The sequence below is a fragment of the Macrotis lagotis genome, chromosome 4, assembly GCF_037893015.1.
Source record: "Macrotis lagotis isolate mMagLag1 chromosome 4, bilby.v1.9.chrom.fasta, whole genome shotgun sequence".
In the NCBI taxonomy this organism is placed as follows: Eukaryota; Metazoa; Chordata; class Mammalia; order Peramelemorphia; family Peramelidae; genus Macrotis; species Macrotis lagotis.
In genome coordinates, this window is record NC_133661.1 from 43,222,620 (window position 1) to 43,240,003 (window position 17,384).

General features: G+C 33.1%; 1 protein-coding gene across 1 annotated transcript; it reads left to right on the forward strand.

Moving 5' to 3' along the window:
* Window positions 1-10,393: 10,393 nt before the first annotated feature.
* Window positions 10,394-11,399, forward strand: LOC141523072 (olfactory receptor 13A1-like). The gene has a single exon (XM_074236354.1). The coding sequence runs from the start codon at window positions 10,470-10,472 to the stop codon at window positions 11,397-11,399; it is 930 nt and encodes a 309-aa protein (XP_074092455.1). The 5' UTR covers window positions 10,394-10,469.
* Window positions 11,400-17,384: the final 5,985 nt, after the last annotated feature.

Consider the following 17,384-nt stretch of genomic DNA (forward strand, 5'->3'; position numbering starts at 1 on the left):
CTCCTCTATCAAAGAATCAGAAGTTTGGAAAGCTCATCACCTCCTGAAGGATGAAAACACTTTCTTGAGTCCCACTTTAACTTTTTTGTTCTTCAAGGTGCAAAGGAGAGGGTTGAGGGTGGCAGCCACTGAAGCGTATATAACAGACATAACTTTATCATTATCCAATAAATAGGTGGAAGATGGTCATACATAGATGTAAATTACAGTGCTGAAATTCATCCTCACTACAATGAGGTGGGTAGAGAAAGCTCTCTTTTTCCCCATCACTTATGTTGGAGGGGATACGGAAAAACTACGGCACTAATGAATTGTTGGTGGTGTTGTGAACTGCTCCAATCTTTTTGGAGAGCAATTTGGAATTACTCCTAAAGGGCAATAAAGCTGTGTTTACCCTTTGGTTTAGCAATACCCCTACTTGGTGTGCATCCTAATGAGATTATGAAAAATGTTAAAACTCCCACATGTACAAAAATATTCATAGAAGCTCTTTTTGCTGTGGCAAAAAATTGGAAATTGGGGTGATGCCCAACTTTAGGAAATAAATAAAAAATTGTGATATATGTATGTAGTGTAACATTATTTTTCTATAAGAAATCATTCTAAATGAGATTTCAGAAAAGCCTTGAATGTCTGGCATGAATTAATGTTGAGTGAAATGAGAAGGACCAGAAGAATATTGTACATACTAACAACAATATGAGGACACAATCACCTGTGATGGACTTGTTTACTTCAGCAGAACAATAATGAAAAAAAAAAACAATTTTAAAAGACTTTTGATGGAAAATACTATCCAAGGGTAATTGGATGGCATAGTGGATAGAGCACAGACACTGGAGTCAAGAGGATCTGAGTTCAAATTCAGCCTCAGTCACTTAATAAATATCTAGTGTGACTTTGGACAAGACATTTAACCCCATTGCCTTGCAAAATACAAAACAAAGAAAAAAAGAAAATGAAAAATAAAATACCATCCATTTCCAGTAAAGGAATTCTTATTCTTCATTATTGAAGTAACCAAAATCAAATTATTATGGTTGCGACAAATCACAGTGTGTCTGTGACTGATCAGGTCAATAGGAGCTCAGAATGCTCTACTGCTAGTCAGGAAAAAAATGGTCCATGTGTATACCTGGGGAGGATATTCTAAACTTATGTATGTTATGTTTTATTTGAGCTGCTATAAGTTTCCCTTTAACAGAGAAGGCAATCTGTTCACTGATGAGGGTAAGCCAGAATGGACAGTCCTGTGCTAATGTCTTCCTTGTTGCATAATCAAATCTAAAGCTCTTAAGAGGGACCTTCAGGGTATCTCAGCATTGGTTCTTCTGAGCCCTTTGTGATCCCTTGACCTGTATGAGTTGACCATAAAATAGGTTTCTTTTTTAAACACGCATATGTCTGCCATTCTAACAACATGTCCAGTCTAATGTAATTGCACTCTCCATAGTAATGTTGGAATGCTTGGCATTTTAGCTGGAAAAAGGAATATAGTTCCTGTTATCTTCTCTGCTAGGTGATCTTCAGAATCTTCTTAAGGCATGACACTGGTAGACTGCCCAGGTTTCATAGGCATATAGCCATGAGTTCAGCACAGAGATTCTGTAGACCTTCAGTTTGGTGTCAGTGTAATACCTCTTCTCTCCCATACTTTCTTTTGGAGTCTCCCAAATACTGAACTAGCTCTTGTTTTGTGTGTATCATCCTTACTGGCAATGTGAACCTCCCTGGAAAGGATGTTTTTCAAGGTAAATGATCTCATCCACAGCACTCAAAACTTCTCCATTTGTTGTATCTGATGGGTCCACTTATGCATGTTGTGGTGCTGGCAAATAGGGCACCTGAGTTTTCTTGGTATATACTGGTAGACCAAAGTGAGCACAAGCAGCAAAAAAATCATTATCTTTGCAGTTCAATTGTTTAGTTTAATTTAAGACCAAAGCTTATTATCTTCAATTTTAAAAACATTGACATACATTATGTTATTTTTTCTTTCTAATGTTTTCTTTCTTCCATTTGAATCTGACTCTTCTCTTGTATAGCTAAGTATATTTAAGCATAGACTTTATATCAAGTTACTTTCTGTCAGGGGAGAGGGGAGGGAAGGGAGGAAGGAAGAAAAATTGTAAAACTCAAACCTTACCCCCCCAAGAAAAGTTGGTTTAAAAACTGCAAAAAATTCCCAAATTAAAATGTCAAGGAACATTATCATCAAAAAAACAAAGATTTCAGATCAAAGGAAAAATATTGTAAACAACCCACATGAAACAGTTCAAGTACCAACTATTTTGGTGGTTGTTCTACTTACCATGGTTTTTTAGGTTTCCTTTAGATTGCTATTTTCGTTAGGTTTCTACTATATTTTTTTTCATTTTCTAAGATATAAAAAGTTTATAATATGTGTCAATTCTGTCAGTAGTTTGTCTATTTAAAACTATAATGTGCTCTTACTGCAGTCGGTTAATTTTGTTCATTCACTGGAGAAAAAATAAACCCCAAACGCTAGTCCCATCAGTTCAGGGAGGAATGGAATTTAAAACTCAAAACATTAAAAAAATGATAAAAATTAACAAAATATACTAAATACTATAGATTACATAGCCATACTTCTAATAAAATTATTACTATCATAATGATCACCTCTTTATTTCTGAATGAACCAAAAATAGAAAAATTCAAGTCATTATCTTTTTATTCATTAGACTTAATATATTATGCACCTATGCACAGGCAGATAAAATGATTGATTTTTGCAGTTGAATAATAGTAATATAATGTATGCTGCTCTTCTGAAGATTTAGTTAAGTTAATTTTAGAACACCTTCAGGAATAGATAGGATAAAATGGATGACACGCACATAAGACTTGTGACATGGGGTTTTACTTTCCTATAAGTATCCATGTTCTGAAAGTTATTTTTCTTTAAAATTTGAGATTTTGACTACTTGAAATGGCAGCACCTAATAAGAATCTTTTCTTGAGCATTTTTAAATTGAAGTTATGTTCAGGCAGTTGTAGGCAACAGTTTTTTCTTTAATTATACTCCAGTCCCATCACAGATTTCTTGAATTTTCAGTAATGATTTGTGAAAAGGGGATTTCTCTTAGCTTCTAGTGACTCACTTGCAAGATTCTGGTGATCTATTTATTACTTTTCTTTTAGGTTCCCGTAGATACTTGTTTTTAAAGTGGTTATTATATTTCTAATGAGTTTTTTATTTTCTAAGGTATAAAAAGGCCATAACATGTGTTAATTCTGCTCATGCATAGTAGTTTATCTAAGAGTTCAACATCTTATTAAATTCATATCATTAATTCACTAGGGCAAAAATTAACTCCCCAATATTACTTACTGAAATCAAAGAAAATTTAGCACTTACATTTTCAGTTGACTCGAATTATAGTATCATAGATTCCACATAGTCCATGAGAAGTCATACTGTAATTATTCCTCTAGGGTTTTATGACAGAATCTCCCAGGGTTCCCAGTTGACCTCTGAAAAGTGATGGGGCATGACTGCATCCCCATTCCATCCCTTCTTATAGAGCAAGGAACACAACTAATGAGCACTGATGATTTTCTAGAAAAATACCTTACAATTAATACCATCTAGTAGAACAAGGTAAGATTGCTAAGAAATGATAGTGACTTCTGCTGCTTTAAGAGGGGGAAAAACCTGAGAAGAAAAGGAAAGACATATTTAAAATTTAAGAATATTAGCATTTTATATTATTGATATATATTAGGTAAATTGTCAAAAAGTTGAAATAAGGGATTTAGATAAAGGTAGTATGTATTTTTTTTTGTGTGTGTGTGAGAGAGAGAGAGAGAGAAAGACAGAGAGAGAGAGAGAGAGAGAGAGAGAGAGAGAGAGAGAGAGAGAAGAAAAAAGGCAGAATCAGAGACTTTTTCCCTAAAATCAAAAATGCTATACTTAGAATGAGTAAAAAAAGAGCTAATAAGAGTAAAAAAGTGTCATTTCACTTTGTCTTTTTGAAATTTCACCTTAAATTTTGTGATTATATCAAGGAATCAGACTCAAGAAATGACCATAGGATATTTCTTTAAGCATAAATTGCTTTTACCTCCCCACCCTCCAATCTCCCCCACTATCACTAGATCACTTATTTTATGAAGGTATAGAACATTTTGCATGTGAATTTACTTCAGGAATATAGTTTGGCATCTGTTGTCACTTTTTTTCTTAGTTGAGAGGGTTTACTAAGTATTCAGTTACTGGTCCCTTCAATTTATGTTCCAGAGGTAAGGCATGAATCATATTCTTCCTAACAGTGAAGCCAGAATTCTGTCTACCATTCTGCACTGCCTCTCACATGATATGTCCTGAATTCTTGATAATAACATGTTATAAGCTCCTAATATTTTGAAATCATCAAAGATCAAATTTCATTCTATGTGGTTTTGATATAAAGTGCTCTTTCTAAGTGCTTTATTAATTGAGATGGTACTTAATTAGGTTCTCCTTTATATAAATATACATATAAACAAACATATATTACAAAAAGGGAGTTGATATATATATAGATGTTTATAATATATTTAATTCATTAATCTAAACATATTATATATAAATAGTGTATTTATAGTTCAATATTATATACACAATCTCTTAGCTATCAAAATAATTAGTAAAATTATTATTGTATTTATTCTCTCTTGGTAATCATTCTAATTAGCTAAATTATTAGTAGCAATTTTATCATAATTTATCTGGCTTCAGTCAGATAATGGTGATTATTATCTTGGAATTAAATGATTCCCTTCTTTGGGATCATGCAATCCTGCCATTTTTTAAAACCCTTATGTCACAAAAACAGCATGATACAGTAATAGAATAAAACTTATAAAAAGAAGGATCTAATTAGAATTAAATTTGAAAAGATTTGATTAGATCTTAATAGTTAAATAAGAACTAATTAGAAATTAAAATCAGAATGATCTAGCTTTGCCTCTTACTTTCATTCAGACAAGTCCATTATGCTATGTGCGCCTAATTTCTCCTTTGCAAAGTGAAGACAATTACATTTGCCATGTTTTACAGGGTTTGTAAAGGTGAAAAGGAATATGGAGTAAAACATTGCACATTCGGCTCGAAGTCTTAATTCTTTTATTAGTAGAGTTAACTGGGTGGGTCTGAAAACTTGCCATTTTGTCCTTCTTAGGACATTTTGATAGAAAATTAGTTAGCTTTTCCTTCCTAAATTCTTGTTCGATAAGGTCCTTGTATAATAGGTTTCACTTTAGCAACAATAGCAGCCATGGACTTGCGCCCTTCTGTTTTCAGTTAATTCTTTGGATTTCCTTTGATGAAGACAATGGCAAGAGGGGGATCCAACATGGGGATCACAGAGGAAGTGTGAGGAGGGAGAGATAAGCAGTGACAGAAGCCTGCAGTGACTGCTGGCCCACCTCCTCTTCCCCCTCCCCCACCTTGGCCTCTCTCCTCACAGGTCAATGCCACAAAGTAACAAAGTAACAATGACCTTTGTCCTGAAACTCCCCAGGCTGGTCAGTGTCAGACCTGGGCCCGGCGTCTCTTCTTCCTCCTCAACCCACAGGTGACACTTTGGGACCTTGGGGACAGGGAGGACGAGGACGGAGGCTGAGGAGCGTGCTTAGGGAGAAGAGGAAGGAACCTGGGATAAGGAGTCAGGGGGCAGAGACTTGAATATGATACACCTTTAGAAACCTTTTTGGGACAGGAAAGTGGTCATTTTCATAGGGAAATATAGACTATACTACCCTATTCATCTATGAAAGCCCCAGAACATTTTTGTTATTTTGTTATCTTGATAGCATAGAGAAGTCATAAATGATGTGCTTGCCCATAAGAGATGGTACAGAGGTCAGGTCAGCAAGTTAAATTTACAAGCATTTTTAAAGGATTTAAATATGTCAGACACTATACCAAGACCTGAGAATACAAATGTAAGTAGAAATACAAGCCTCTACTATCTAGTAGCTTAAATCCTCATGGCAGAAGATAAGTATAGGCAATTTACTTTTCCTGCACCTTGTCAACTGAACTCTCCAAATACTGGAAAACTTTATAATAAATTGGAATCTGCAAAGACATCTAGAATACACTCATAGAGCACTGAATTTAGTGTTGAAAAACTGAATCAAGAAACTTTGATTGAAGCTATGTCCAATTTTAGCATTTGCTTTGAGAGTTTGAGTAAGCCAGACTCACTAAATTTAAAGTTGCAATAGATTTTATAAGTCATATATGTCTTTACATTTTATATCTTGTTTTAATTTCAACCTCCTTTTCAATGGGTTGGAAGAGAGGATAAGAAATACAAGTGATTTCTTTAAGGCCCAAAACAGTAAATTGTAAGTAAACTATCCAGTTTCTTAAGTTTCTTTAGCTTAAAAATGTGACTAACAATAATATATATTCTACCTATATAATGGCATTGTTATTTAGACCAAATGAAATAATGTATATGAAATTATTTCTCGATAGTCTTATCTCTCTTTCTCTGTACATCAGTTTCTTCCAACATCCTCATTAGCAAAGTTCCTAAATTACTTACTATTTATTATTCCTACAATTCTTACTATTTAATAATAATAATTATTATTATTATTATAACTGATATTTAAAAGGTATTTAAGATTTAAGAATCATTATGTATACATTTACTCATTGATGTTTCATAATAGCCTCCTGTGATAGTTATCTCTAATATTTATCCTTATTTTGCAGACAAAGACTGAAATTCATTGCATCAAAATAAGAGATTTACCAAATAATTCCATAACTGGTCATAGATTTCTCCAGACCCTAAACCTAGGAATCTCTAATGCTATTTCATTCGTCTTTATGTATTGCTTTTCTAATATTTAAAAGTCCATGATGTTTAAAAATTCCAGCATGAATCATGAAATATTAATCAATTCCTATTTGGCAGACACTTTGCTAAGTGCTGGGAATGCAAAAAAAAAAAAAGGCAAACATTGTTTTTGCCTTCTGGAATCTCCGATTCTGATGGGGGGAACCAACATGTAAACAATTATGTATCAACATAATCTATAGAGTATGAACTAAGGGTAATCTCTCAGGGAAATGGCATTTTTCTCTTTCTTTGTCTCAGTATACGTCCTTTTCCTTTTCTTCTGATATAAGATTTTATAGCATAGTGAATTCATGATGAAGTACTTCATTTGCTAAGAAAGGCCAATTCATTTTCATATATTTTTATAGAGTATGAGATGCTTAGGACAAAGAAATGAAATGACTTGTGCAGAGTCTGAACAATCAGAGGAAGGACTGCACTTAGGTATCCCTTCTTGGAAGGCCAATTCTTTGTCTACTACACCATCCCCATTTCCTACTGATAATGAAAATTTGGACTATATTTCTAGATCACTAGTTATTGTTACATAAGCTTTTGCCTTATTTTGTTGGGATTCATACAATGCTCACAATATCCCAGTTATCTCTAAAATATCATCTCTTGTGGGTGCTTTATTCTTCTGTTTTCATCACCATCCATTTGGTTGGGGTCTCCATTAAAAGCTGGAGAAAATGGACTGTCTTGTTTGCTTGTATATGTTTTCCCCAAAGCTTAACACAGTGTCTGACACATAATAGATTCTTAATAAATATTCTTTCTGTCTGTCTGTCTATCTGTCATTCTTTTCAACATATCTCCCTATCGATCTATCTATCCTTGTATCTACATTAAGCTATTATTATTGCTAATCATTCAAATTTAGGTCATTTTATCATCAAGACATAGTCTACTGTATGGTACATGAGAGGTATTAAAGAAATGCCATTTGATTGATGAGGTAAAGACATCCCAAATTTCTCAGCATCAGGCTCAAAATCATTATTTTTTCCCTTTATCCCAACATAGAAATTTCCTCATGGATTTAGAGATAGAAGTCCACCAGAGGTCATCTAGTCTCACACCCTCATACTGCAGATGAAAAAAACAATCATCTCTGTCTACTGTCTGTCTCTGTTTTTATAAGAGGGAATCCTGAATGTTGTGGCATATATCATTCACAAAGACAACAGTGTTGGAATTCAATGAATATTTTTACATTCTCTTTTCCTACCTTGAGATCCTATGATATCTGATGGCATTCTTAAAAAGTTTATAAGTCAATTCAATGTTTTTTAGATTAGGGATTGTTTTCAGCAAGGTTTTCAGACTTTGAAAATGGTCATTCCAAATTGGTATTTGTTGGAATATAATAAGCACTGGAATAGTAGGAACCTTCAATTGTAAATCCTACTCAATCTAATTTTCTCTGTGACATTGCATAAATCCCTGTCCTCAGATTCTCATGTTCTCAAATTAACATAGTTATTCAATCAATGGACTCTAGTTTCTTCTACGTCTAGCATTCTTTAGATGTATCAATATTTCTACTTCCTTTTACAGGGAGAAACTATGAAGTATAGTGATTATAACCTGAATTTTAAGTTAAGAAGATCTAAATTTAAGTTGTATCATTGACATAGGCAGGATGTATGACTCACAGAAAATCAATGTTCTAGGCAGTTCTCAAAAAGAAGGAAACTGAATGTGTTAATTGAGGTAGTTTCTTTACCCACCAATTTCCACTTTTAATAAAGAAAATTCTTAGATATCAGCATTTTTCCAAAGACAGAGCATATTTCACTGTCAATTGCATCCTTTATAAAGTTATAAAATAGCTTTATTCTGAGATTTGCAGTACTTTGCCCTTAATATACCTGAAATATATGCAAAATATCTGAAAACTTATCTTATGAAAGAAATTGCTGCATACTATTTTGGACAATGATAAGTACAATTTGATAAAAAATTTTAAGAAAGTAGATTTGATGAATGAAAAAGTTCTTTCTTAATTTTGTGATCATAATCATAAAATTCATGTTTCAAACTTTCAAGATAACATTTTTCTTTCATGTCAGAAATGGAAGATATCCTTGACTTAGAAGGATAAGAAATTTCTAACTACTTATTATATACAGTTCACTGAATGACTAGAAAGAACTCCTTTAAAACATCGATAAGGGTGGACACATTTTGGTTAAGGCCCTATTCCTTCTCCTATTGGTTTGAGTCCAATGATCAATTTTTAAATCAAATTTACCCTGATGGTGTTATTTAATACTATTCCCACTACTCTTTATTTTTTAGGGAACACAAAAACAAATAGTACTTTGTTGAAACTACTGATTTGCTAGAAAATAATGTGTTTCAAAGTTCTCTCCACATGGTGTCAGAATGGGGAATAGAATTAGCTTATAATGGAGTTCTAATATTACCCACATAAAACAATAGCTTCATCATAGGCTTGATCAAAAATACAATGAGCACACCACCAAGACAAAGTAGGAAAAAGGGAAGAGAAATCAACCTGAGTGAGAATGTCATGAAAAAAATATATTGAGGTAAAATTAAATTGATTATCTAGACATCATTTGCAATTATTTCAGGGTGAATGCTATTAAACTGTATTTTAAAGATTCCTTTCTGATACGTAGATTAATTAGAGACAATGTAAATTTTTGTCACTTAAAGGACCAGTGCCCTATAGAGGAATGAATACTTTAGAAGCAGTGTTTATCTATGATGAGAGTAGAGGAAACTGAAATTCAAGACTGGTCCCATATGACCATGCATAACAATAAGAATACATGAATAAATTACTCAGTGGATTCTATGGCGAAATTGTATTTTATCTACATATTGAATTCTGAGAACTTAGGTTTTTAAATAAAATTCCAGGTCTAAAACTTTATCCAGTGTATCATGAGCCATTTATCTAATTACTTAAGTACTAAACACTTTACCTTGGGACACATCTCTTGGCATGGGCTTTAGTTTCTTTTTCTTATCCTGCTTCTGATCCGGTTTCAATTACAGATACAACAGTAGTTCCAACACTCTTCAGTCATCTACCTCTTTTATATTCGGGGAATCCATTTTGCTTTTGGCTGTAAAAGTTCATAAAATTTCCAATCATGACTATCCTTCACACCTGAGACTCAAATGAAAGAAATATATCCTGGAAACTTAGTTGGTCTCCCCTCATCACTGAGGTAGGAGTAGGGGGACACTGAAGGTGCTATAAAATGTCAGAGAAAATTGATCATAATTTTCCTAAAGACAGAAAAATCTGTGTGTGTGTGTGTGTGTGTGTGTGTGTGTGTGTGTGTGTGTGTGTATGTGTGTGTTATGTAACTCTAAGAATGAATTCATTAAGAGGAGATCTCATTCACCAAATAATTTTACTCAAATTTTGGTCTGGGGTGAAATACAGTTGAATGACTTTGTCACAATTTGATTTTTGAATATCAAAACATTTTAAATTTGCCCATTTTAATTCAGATCTTTTTTTTTCTTGTCTGTAGGAAGAAAAATGATCTATTATTGGCTGAATTCTATGGGCATACATTGAGCTAAAAAAAACCCAAACTCTTACAACCTACCAACATGGCAACAAATAATCAGTCATCAGTAGAGGAGTTTATCTTACAAAGCTTCTCTGAAAGTCCTCAGGTTCAGATTTTAATCTTCAGCCTCTTTTTAGGACTTTTCATAGTGGCATTCACAGGTAATTCAATCATTATCCTTGTGATTATTTTAAACCCAGGACTCCATACTCCCATGTACTTTTTCCTTATCAATTTAGCTCTGTTAGATATTATCTCCTCCTCCACAGTTGTGCCAAAGTTACTGCAGAATCTAATGACCAAGAACACCATTTCCTATGGTGGTTGCATAGCTCAGATATATTTCCTAACTTGGAGTTTGGGTGCTGAGTTACTGCTTTTTACAGCCATGGCCTATGATCGATATGCTGCCATCTGCCAGCCTCTCCACTACAACACGTTGATGAACAAGACAGCTTGCTGTCTCTTAGCAGCTGTAGTTTGGACTTTCAGTGGAACCAATACAACCATAAATATTATCATGACTGTTCGTTTATCCTTCTGTGGACCCAATGTCATCGATCATTTCTTTTGTGAGATTCCTCCATTATTGCCTCTCTCCTGCTCCTCAACCTATGGTAACAATATAATGGTAGTTGTGGCAGATATGTTTTTTGCTATTACCACTTTCCTGCTTATTCTGGTATCCTACGGTTTTATCATCTCCAGCATCTTGAAGATTCGAACCAAGGAAGGGAAAAAGAGAGCATTTTCCACTTGTTCCTCCCACCTTATTGTGGTCACCATGTATTATTGCACTATAATTTACATCTATTTTCTACCTGGTTTTGGTCAGTCTCTGAAGGAAGGCAAAGTAGCTTCAGTGTTTTATGCCATAGTGACCCCAGCTTTGAATCCTATGATCTACTCCTTGAGAAACAAAGATGTGAAAATAGCACTTAAGAAATTATGTCCATTTCTTTTTAAATAACAGTCCATTTGTCAAAATGATACAGTTAAGAAAATGGTATTGTGAATATATTTGAAATAAAAATTTGACATAAATCTGAACCTGGAAAACTTTAAAGATGATTTCTCCTTATAGGCAAAGCTCCTGATGTATTCTTGGATGAATCAGTTAACTCTCTGGTTACATTTTGTTCCTGAATTCTTTCACTGAATTTAAAATCAGAATATCTCCAAAGACTAGCACATAGGGCCATACCATGTCAGATTCATAATTTAAGCAGAACATAATTTTATTGCCCAGACATATTCTAAGAGATAATTCATTTGAAAATATGCTTGCTTATCTCTCTGATGTCAAATAATTGTGAGAAAATTATTGAAGCTTTTGTTATTTACTTCATAGCCATTAGATACAATGGAAAAGGCCTGAATTCATTCTCTTACACGAGGATTTTATATTATTTTACTGAGGATTTAAGAAAGATTTCTCCTTAGATCAAAGTGAGATAATGTAAGAATTAGATATTAGCTATAAGATGATTGGTGGATCATCAAACTCCCCTGGAACTCATAGTCTTTCACAAAGAAAGCCAAATGGACATCAGTTTTTAATTGTGGATGGAAATGGAGACTTTTCTCATAGATAATGACAGGATAAGTTTTGGGATTCTCAAAATTGTGGACCTTTTTTTTTTTTTTAAATCTACATTCTGCCTTTTTAATTCTCATTACAGTAGGATCACCTTACACCCACAAATGGAACTTTGATATCCTTTTTCATGAAATCATTACAGAAAGTATCACTGATTGAAAATCAATAGAATTCACTGATGACCTCCTAAAAGAAATCCCAGAATAAAAATTCTCAGATATTGCTGCACATATTCAGAGATACCAGAGAAAAGAAACAAAAGATTACAAGCAGTCAGGCAGAAAGAATCCGAGTCAAGACTGATCAACATTTAGCAGCAATCATTTTAATGAACTGGAGAATAATGAGTGAAATATTCTATCGGGTAAAATACAATGGTCTTCTACCAAGACTATCTTACGAAGTACAACTAATTATTATCCTATGAATATAAAGGGAATTTTGAATAAAAAAGATATTCAAAAATTATTGATAACAGAACCTAAGAGGAACTTTGAAATATGCCTATTAAGACTTGTATAATAGTGAAGATGGGAGGCAGTGAGGTGGAGCAGTGCATAGAGCACCAGCCCTGGAATCTGGAGGACCTGAGTTCAAATTCAACCTCAGACAATTAATAATTTCCTAGCTGTGTAAACCTGAACAAGTCACTTAACTCCATTGCCTTGAAAAAAAAACAAATATAATGAAGATAGAGTAGAATGTTAAAATATTTCATTTAGAATCCTATTGTCACAGGGTCCTAGAAGAAGTCAGCTGAGATAAAAGACTGATAAATAGTTTTGCTTTTAAGATGTAAGAAAAAAAGACAGTCAGAGAATATACATCAAGGAGAAATGGAAATGGGCGAAATGGGAATAAGGAGAAATGGGTGAAAATGGAAGTTTTATAAAGACATAATCATCTCTTAAAAGTATACACAAAATTTTAGTGTATGAATTTATTCAACTAAATGGGGATACAGAGAATAAAAAGAAAGAATTAAAAAAATAATTTTGGGAAGGTGTATTTAGAAAGTTCTTTATTGTTAAATATAACAAACCTTAATTTTGGAGAGAGAATAGCAAGGAAATGTTTGGGGGTAAAAGAAAATTGGGGTAAAAGAAAACAATTAAATAAACATAGAAAAAGAGAATGGAGAAGTAAAAGTATAATGTAATAAAATAGAGGCAAACAATTAATTATCATAGATGTGGATGTTTATGGGATGAATTAATCTCTAATCTAAGGGATACTAATAGAATGGACTAGAAAGTCCAGTTTGTGTGTGAATAATATGATGTAGCAAAAAATTATATAATTTTTGTCACTCACAGTTTAATAAACTTATGCTAATTATAGAGGTATTTGGGAAAAATATGAAAAAGTAACTGCAGATTATATAGCTTAATCTTTTAGAATTCTTGAATAAAAACCATAGAAATTTAAGATGATTTAATTAAAAAACAAATAAATAAGTTTGAAAACCTTTTAAAATTTTGGTTTGTGGAAAAAGTATCTTTGAAACCTTGTATTGATAGAGCTTTATGAACAGGGAATGCAACAAAAAATACTAGAGAACCAGTGCAGTAAAAACAGTAGTCAAAGAAGAAAATAGAAAATGAGAAAATTCTTGAGAAGTTTACTTCTCTCAGGGTACAAGATGGGTCACATATAATTGAAGAGATTGGACTTGAAGGATATGGGGATAATTAGGTCTTGTCTCTCCATTGAAGAGGTCCAAGATGACATCACTATCACTATGCTTGAGACAAAAAAGCCCAGTAGAAAAGTAGGGGTGTTACTTTAAATGTATGTGTACCATTATTCTTTGACCCAATTTAATTCTGCTGTGCCGAGGAAGCTTAGCATTTTGTCTAATGAGGGCACCACAAATGGGTTGGTCATGAGTCACTGTCTCCCCTTAGTTACAGTCATTTTTAAAGTTCTCAGGTGAAATCTTCAGAGCCTCCCAGTACTAAGAGATGGTTAATATTCTTGTACTTAATTTAGAGCAGGGTTAGACTTAATCTTTCCTTCACTTAACAAGGGGTTAAATACCCTATATGGGAACAGAAGGGGTAAAGTGTGTGAGAAAATAGGCCATTCTTCACATAACAAGGGTCTAAATACTCTGGGTGGTGGGGAGTGGGGGTAAAGTGTGAGAGAATAAAGGCCTGGGAGGAGGGGCACAAATACTTCAAGAAAACATTTGGTTTTGGATGATACTTTTACTCCTGAGGAGAATTGTGTGTCCCTGGAGAGTAGTTGAAAAGGTGATAAAGTAAATAATAGTTATAATTATAATTTCCTGTAATTTGAAACAATGACTTATTAAACAATCAAGCAATCAATGTGTGATGATAATTTGATAATAATATGAGATTATCAAGTAATCAAGTAATCAAACTGTGATAAATAAGACAAGGTGAAGAGGCACAAAGATTTATAATTTTAGAGGGAAAGAAGAGAGAGTGAACAGTGAGTAAATTATACTAAATATATTTGAATCTTAGAAGGAATAAGATACATTCCCACTTGGGTTTAAAAATCTATCCCTGGGGGGGGGACTGGGAAAGGGAAAGATAAGGGAAGAAGGGACTGAAAAAAGGAAAGACAAAGGTGAAGGTATAAGTGAAAATAAACTGAAAGTTAAATTTTAAAAGAAAATTCAAAGGGAAAAGGAAATAAAATTTTGGTGAGAAGGAATAAGAGGTAAGGAAAGAGAAAAACATAAATGGATAGAGCATGGAGGGAAAAACAGAATTAACTTTAAATGTGTTTGGCAAGAACTGTCCCCTAAAATGGAAGCAGATAGCAAGATGGATTTTTAAAAATTCTATAATATGCTGTTTACAAGAATCTCATTTGAATCAAAGAGATACAAAACAGGGAAAAGGTAAAAGGTTCTAGCAAAAATATAATTTGCTTCAAGTGAAATAAAAGAAAAATCAAGGGTACCAAAAACTGACCTCATTAAAAGGGATAAAGAAGGAAACTATATCTTCTTTAAAGGCACCATTGATAATCAAACTATGTTATTACTGAACATGTATGCACCTAGTGGATTACCATACATATTCCTAGAGGAAAAAGCTTAGTGAATTACAAGAAGACATATCAAAACTTTAATAATTGGGAACCTCAATCTCCCTTTCTCAGAACTAGATAAATCTGGCCACTGAATAAAAAAGAAGGATATTAGAAGGTCAAGGAAAGCTAAGAAAACTTAGATATGATAAACCTCTGGAGAAAACATAATGGGTATAGGAAAAATAAACCTATTTTTGGTAGTACATGGCCCCTACACCAAAATTTTCTATGCAATTGGACGCAAAAACCTTATAATCAAATGCAGAATGACAGAAATAATAAAAAACACTTCTCTGATCATGATGCAATAAAAATTACATGTAATAAAGGGTCATGGAAAGATAACCAAAAATTAATTGAAAATTAAATAACTGTTAAATAATTGATGGATTAATAATTATATCCAAGAAAATTATAATAATGAGACATCATACCAACATTTAAGAGATTCATCTAAGATAGTTTTGAGGGGAAACTTTCTAAATTCCTAGATGAATAAAATAAAGAGGAGATCAATTAATCGAATATACAACTTATAAAGCTTGAAGAACAAATTTAAGATCCTCAGTTAAATGTAATATTAGAAATTCTAAAAATCAAGGGAGACATTAATAAAATTGAAATCCCAAAAAACATTGATCTCACAAATAAAATTACAACTGTTTTTGATTAAGTTAATAAAACAGACAAATTTCAATTAATCTGATTGAAAAAAATGGAGATTGGGGTAGCTAGGTGGTGCAGTGGATAAAGCACTGGCCCTGGAGTCAGGAGTACCTGGGTTCAAATCTGGTCTCAAACACTTAATAATTACCTAGCTGTGTGGCCTTGGGCAAGCCACTTAACCCCATTTGCCTTGCAAAAACCTAAAAATTAAAAAATTAAAAAATTAAAAATGGAGATAACCAAATTACCAGTATAAAAAAAATGAAAAGATTGAACTAACCACCAATGAGCAGGAAATTGAAGAGATAATTTGAAGCTACTTTGCCAAACTGTATACCAATAAATTGGAAAACCTGAGTGAAATGGATGAATATTTACAAAAATTACAAATTTCCTAAATTAATAGAAGAGGAAATAAATTATTTAAATAATTCCATTTCAGAAAAAAGAAATTGAAGAAAACATCAATAAGCCCCCAAGAAAAAATTTGCAGGTTCAGATGGATTCACAAGTGTATTCTACCAAACATTTAAGGAACAATTAATTCCTACTCTACATATTAAATATTTTTAAAAATGGGAGAGGAAGCAGTTCTACCAAACTCCTTTTATACCAACATGGTGATGATACCTAAACCAGGAAGGGCCAAAACAGACAAAGAAAATTAAAAACTGATCTGCCTATTGAATATTGATGCAAAAATCTCAAATAAAATTTTATGAATGAGACTATAGCAAGTTATTACTAGGTTAATACACCATAATCAGGTTGGATTTATACCAGGCAAGTAGGGTTGGTTCAACATTAGTAAAATCTTCAGTATAATTAAACGTATCAACAGTAGAACCAATAGAAACCAAATGATTATCTAAGTGGATGCTGAAAAAGCCTTTGAAAAAATTCAACACCCATTCCAATTTAAGTCAATAGAAAGTTTAGGAATAAATGGAGTTTTCCTTAAAATACTAAATAGAATGTATCTAAAACCATCAATAAATGATCAACATTGAAGAGAGTTGTGGATAAACTTGCACACCATTGGACTGATAGTGTTCCTGTGTTTGAGTAAAACTATTCTGGAAAGCAGTTGTGACACATATTTTATTCTTTCACAAACTATTACACAGCCTTCTACATTCTTTGTTGTTGTAAACTGAGGGGGAAATAAGCTCTATCTCTTTATTAATTTAAATTTCAATGATGAATGGATTCTTAAACATTTATTTCACATTGTGACTGAATACTACTTCAGTCTCTGGTTAAAAGCCTTGAGTGAAGATCAAGAGGAAACAGTACACTTTTGAACAATTCTAATTATAAGGAATTTTTTCTTTATAAATAGCTTAAATATATCTCTAGATAACTTCCTCAAGTCCCCCCCAACCCGGGTACCAAGTTGGAAACAAAATCTGATCCCTCTTATTGATACAGCCCTTCAAAAATGAAACAGTTGGGGGCAGCTAGGTGACACAATGGATAGAGCACTGGCCCTAGAGTCAGGAGTACCTGAGTTCCAATCTGATGTCAGACACTTAATATCTGCCTAGCTGTGTGACCTTGGGCAAGTCATTTAACCACATTGCCTTAAATAAAAAAATGTGAAAAAATATAAAGATT

Bases quoted from the DNA above. Each gene is read 5' to 3' on its own strand.
- LOC141523072 (XM_074236354.1), top strand. From the start codon at position 10,470: ATGGCAACAAATAATCAGTCATCAGTAGAGGAGTTTATCTTACAAAGC.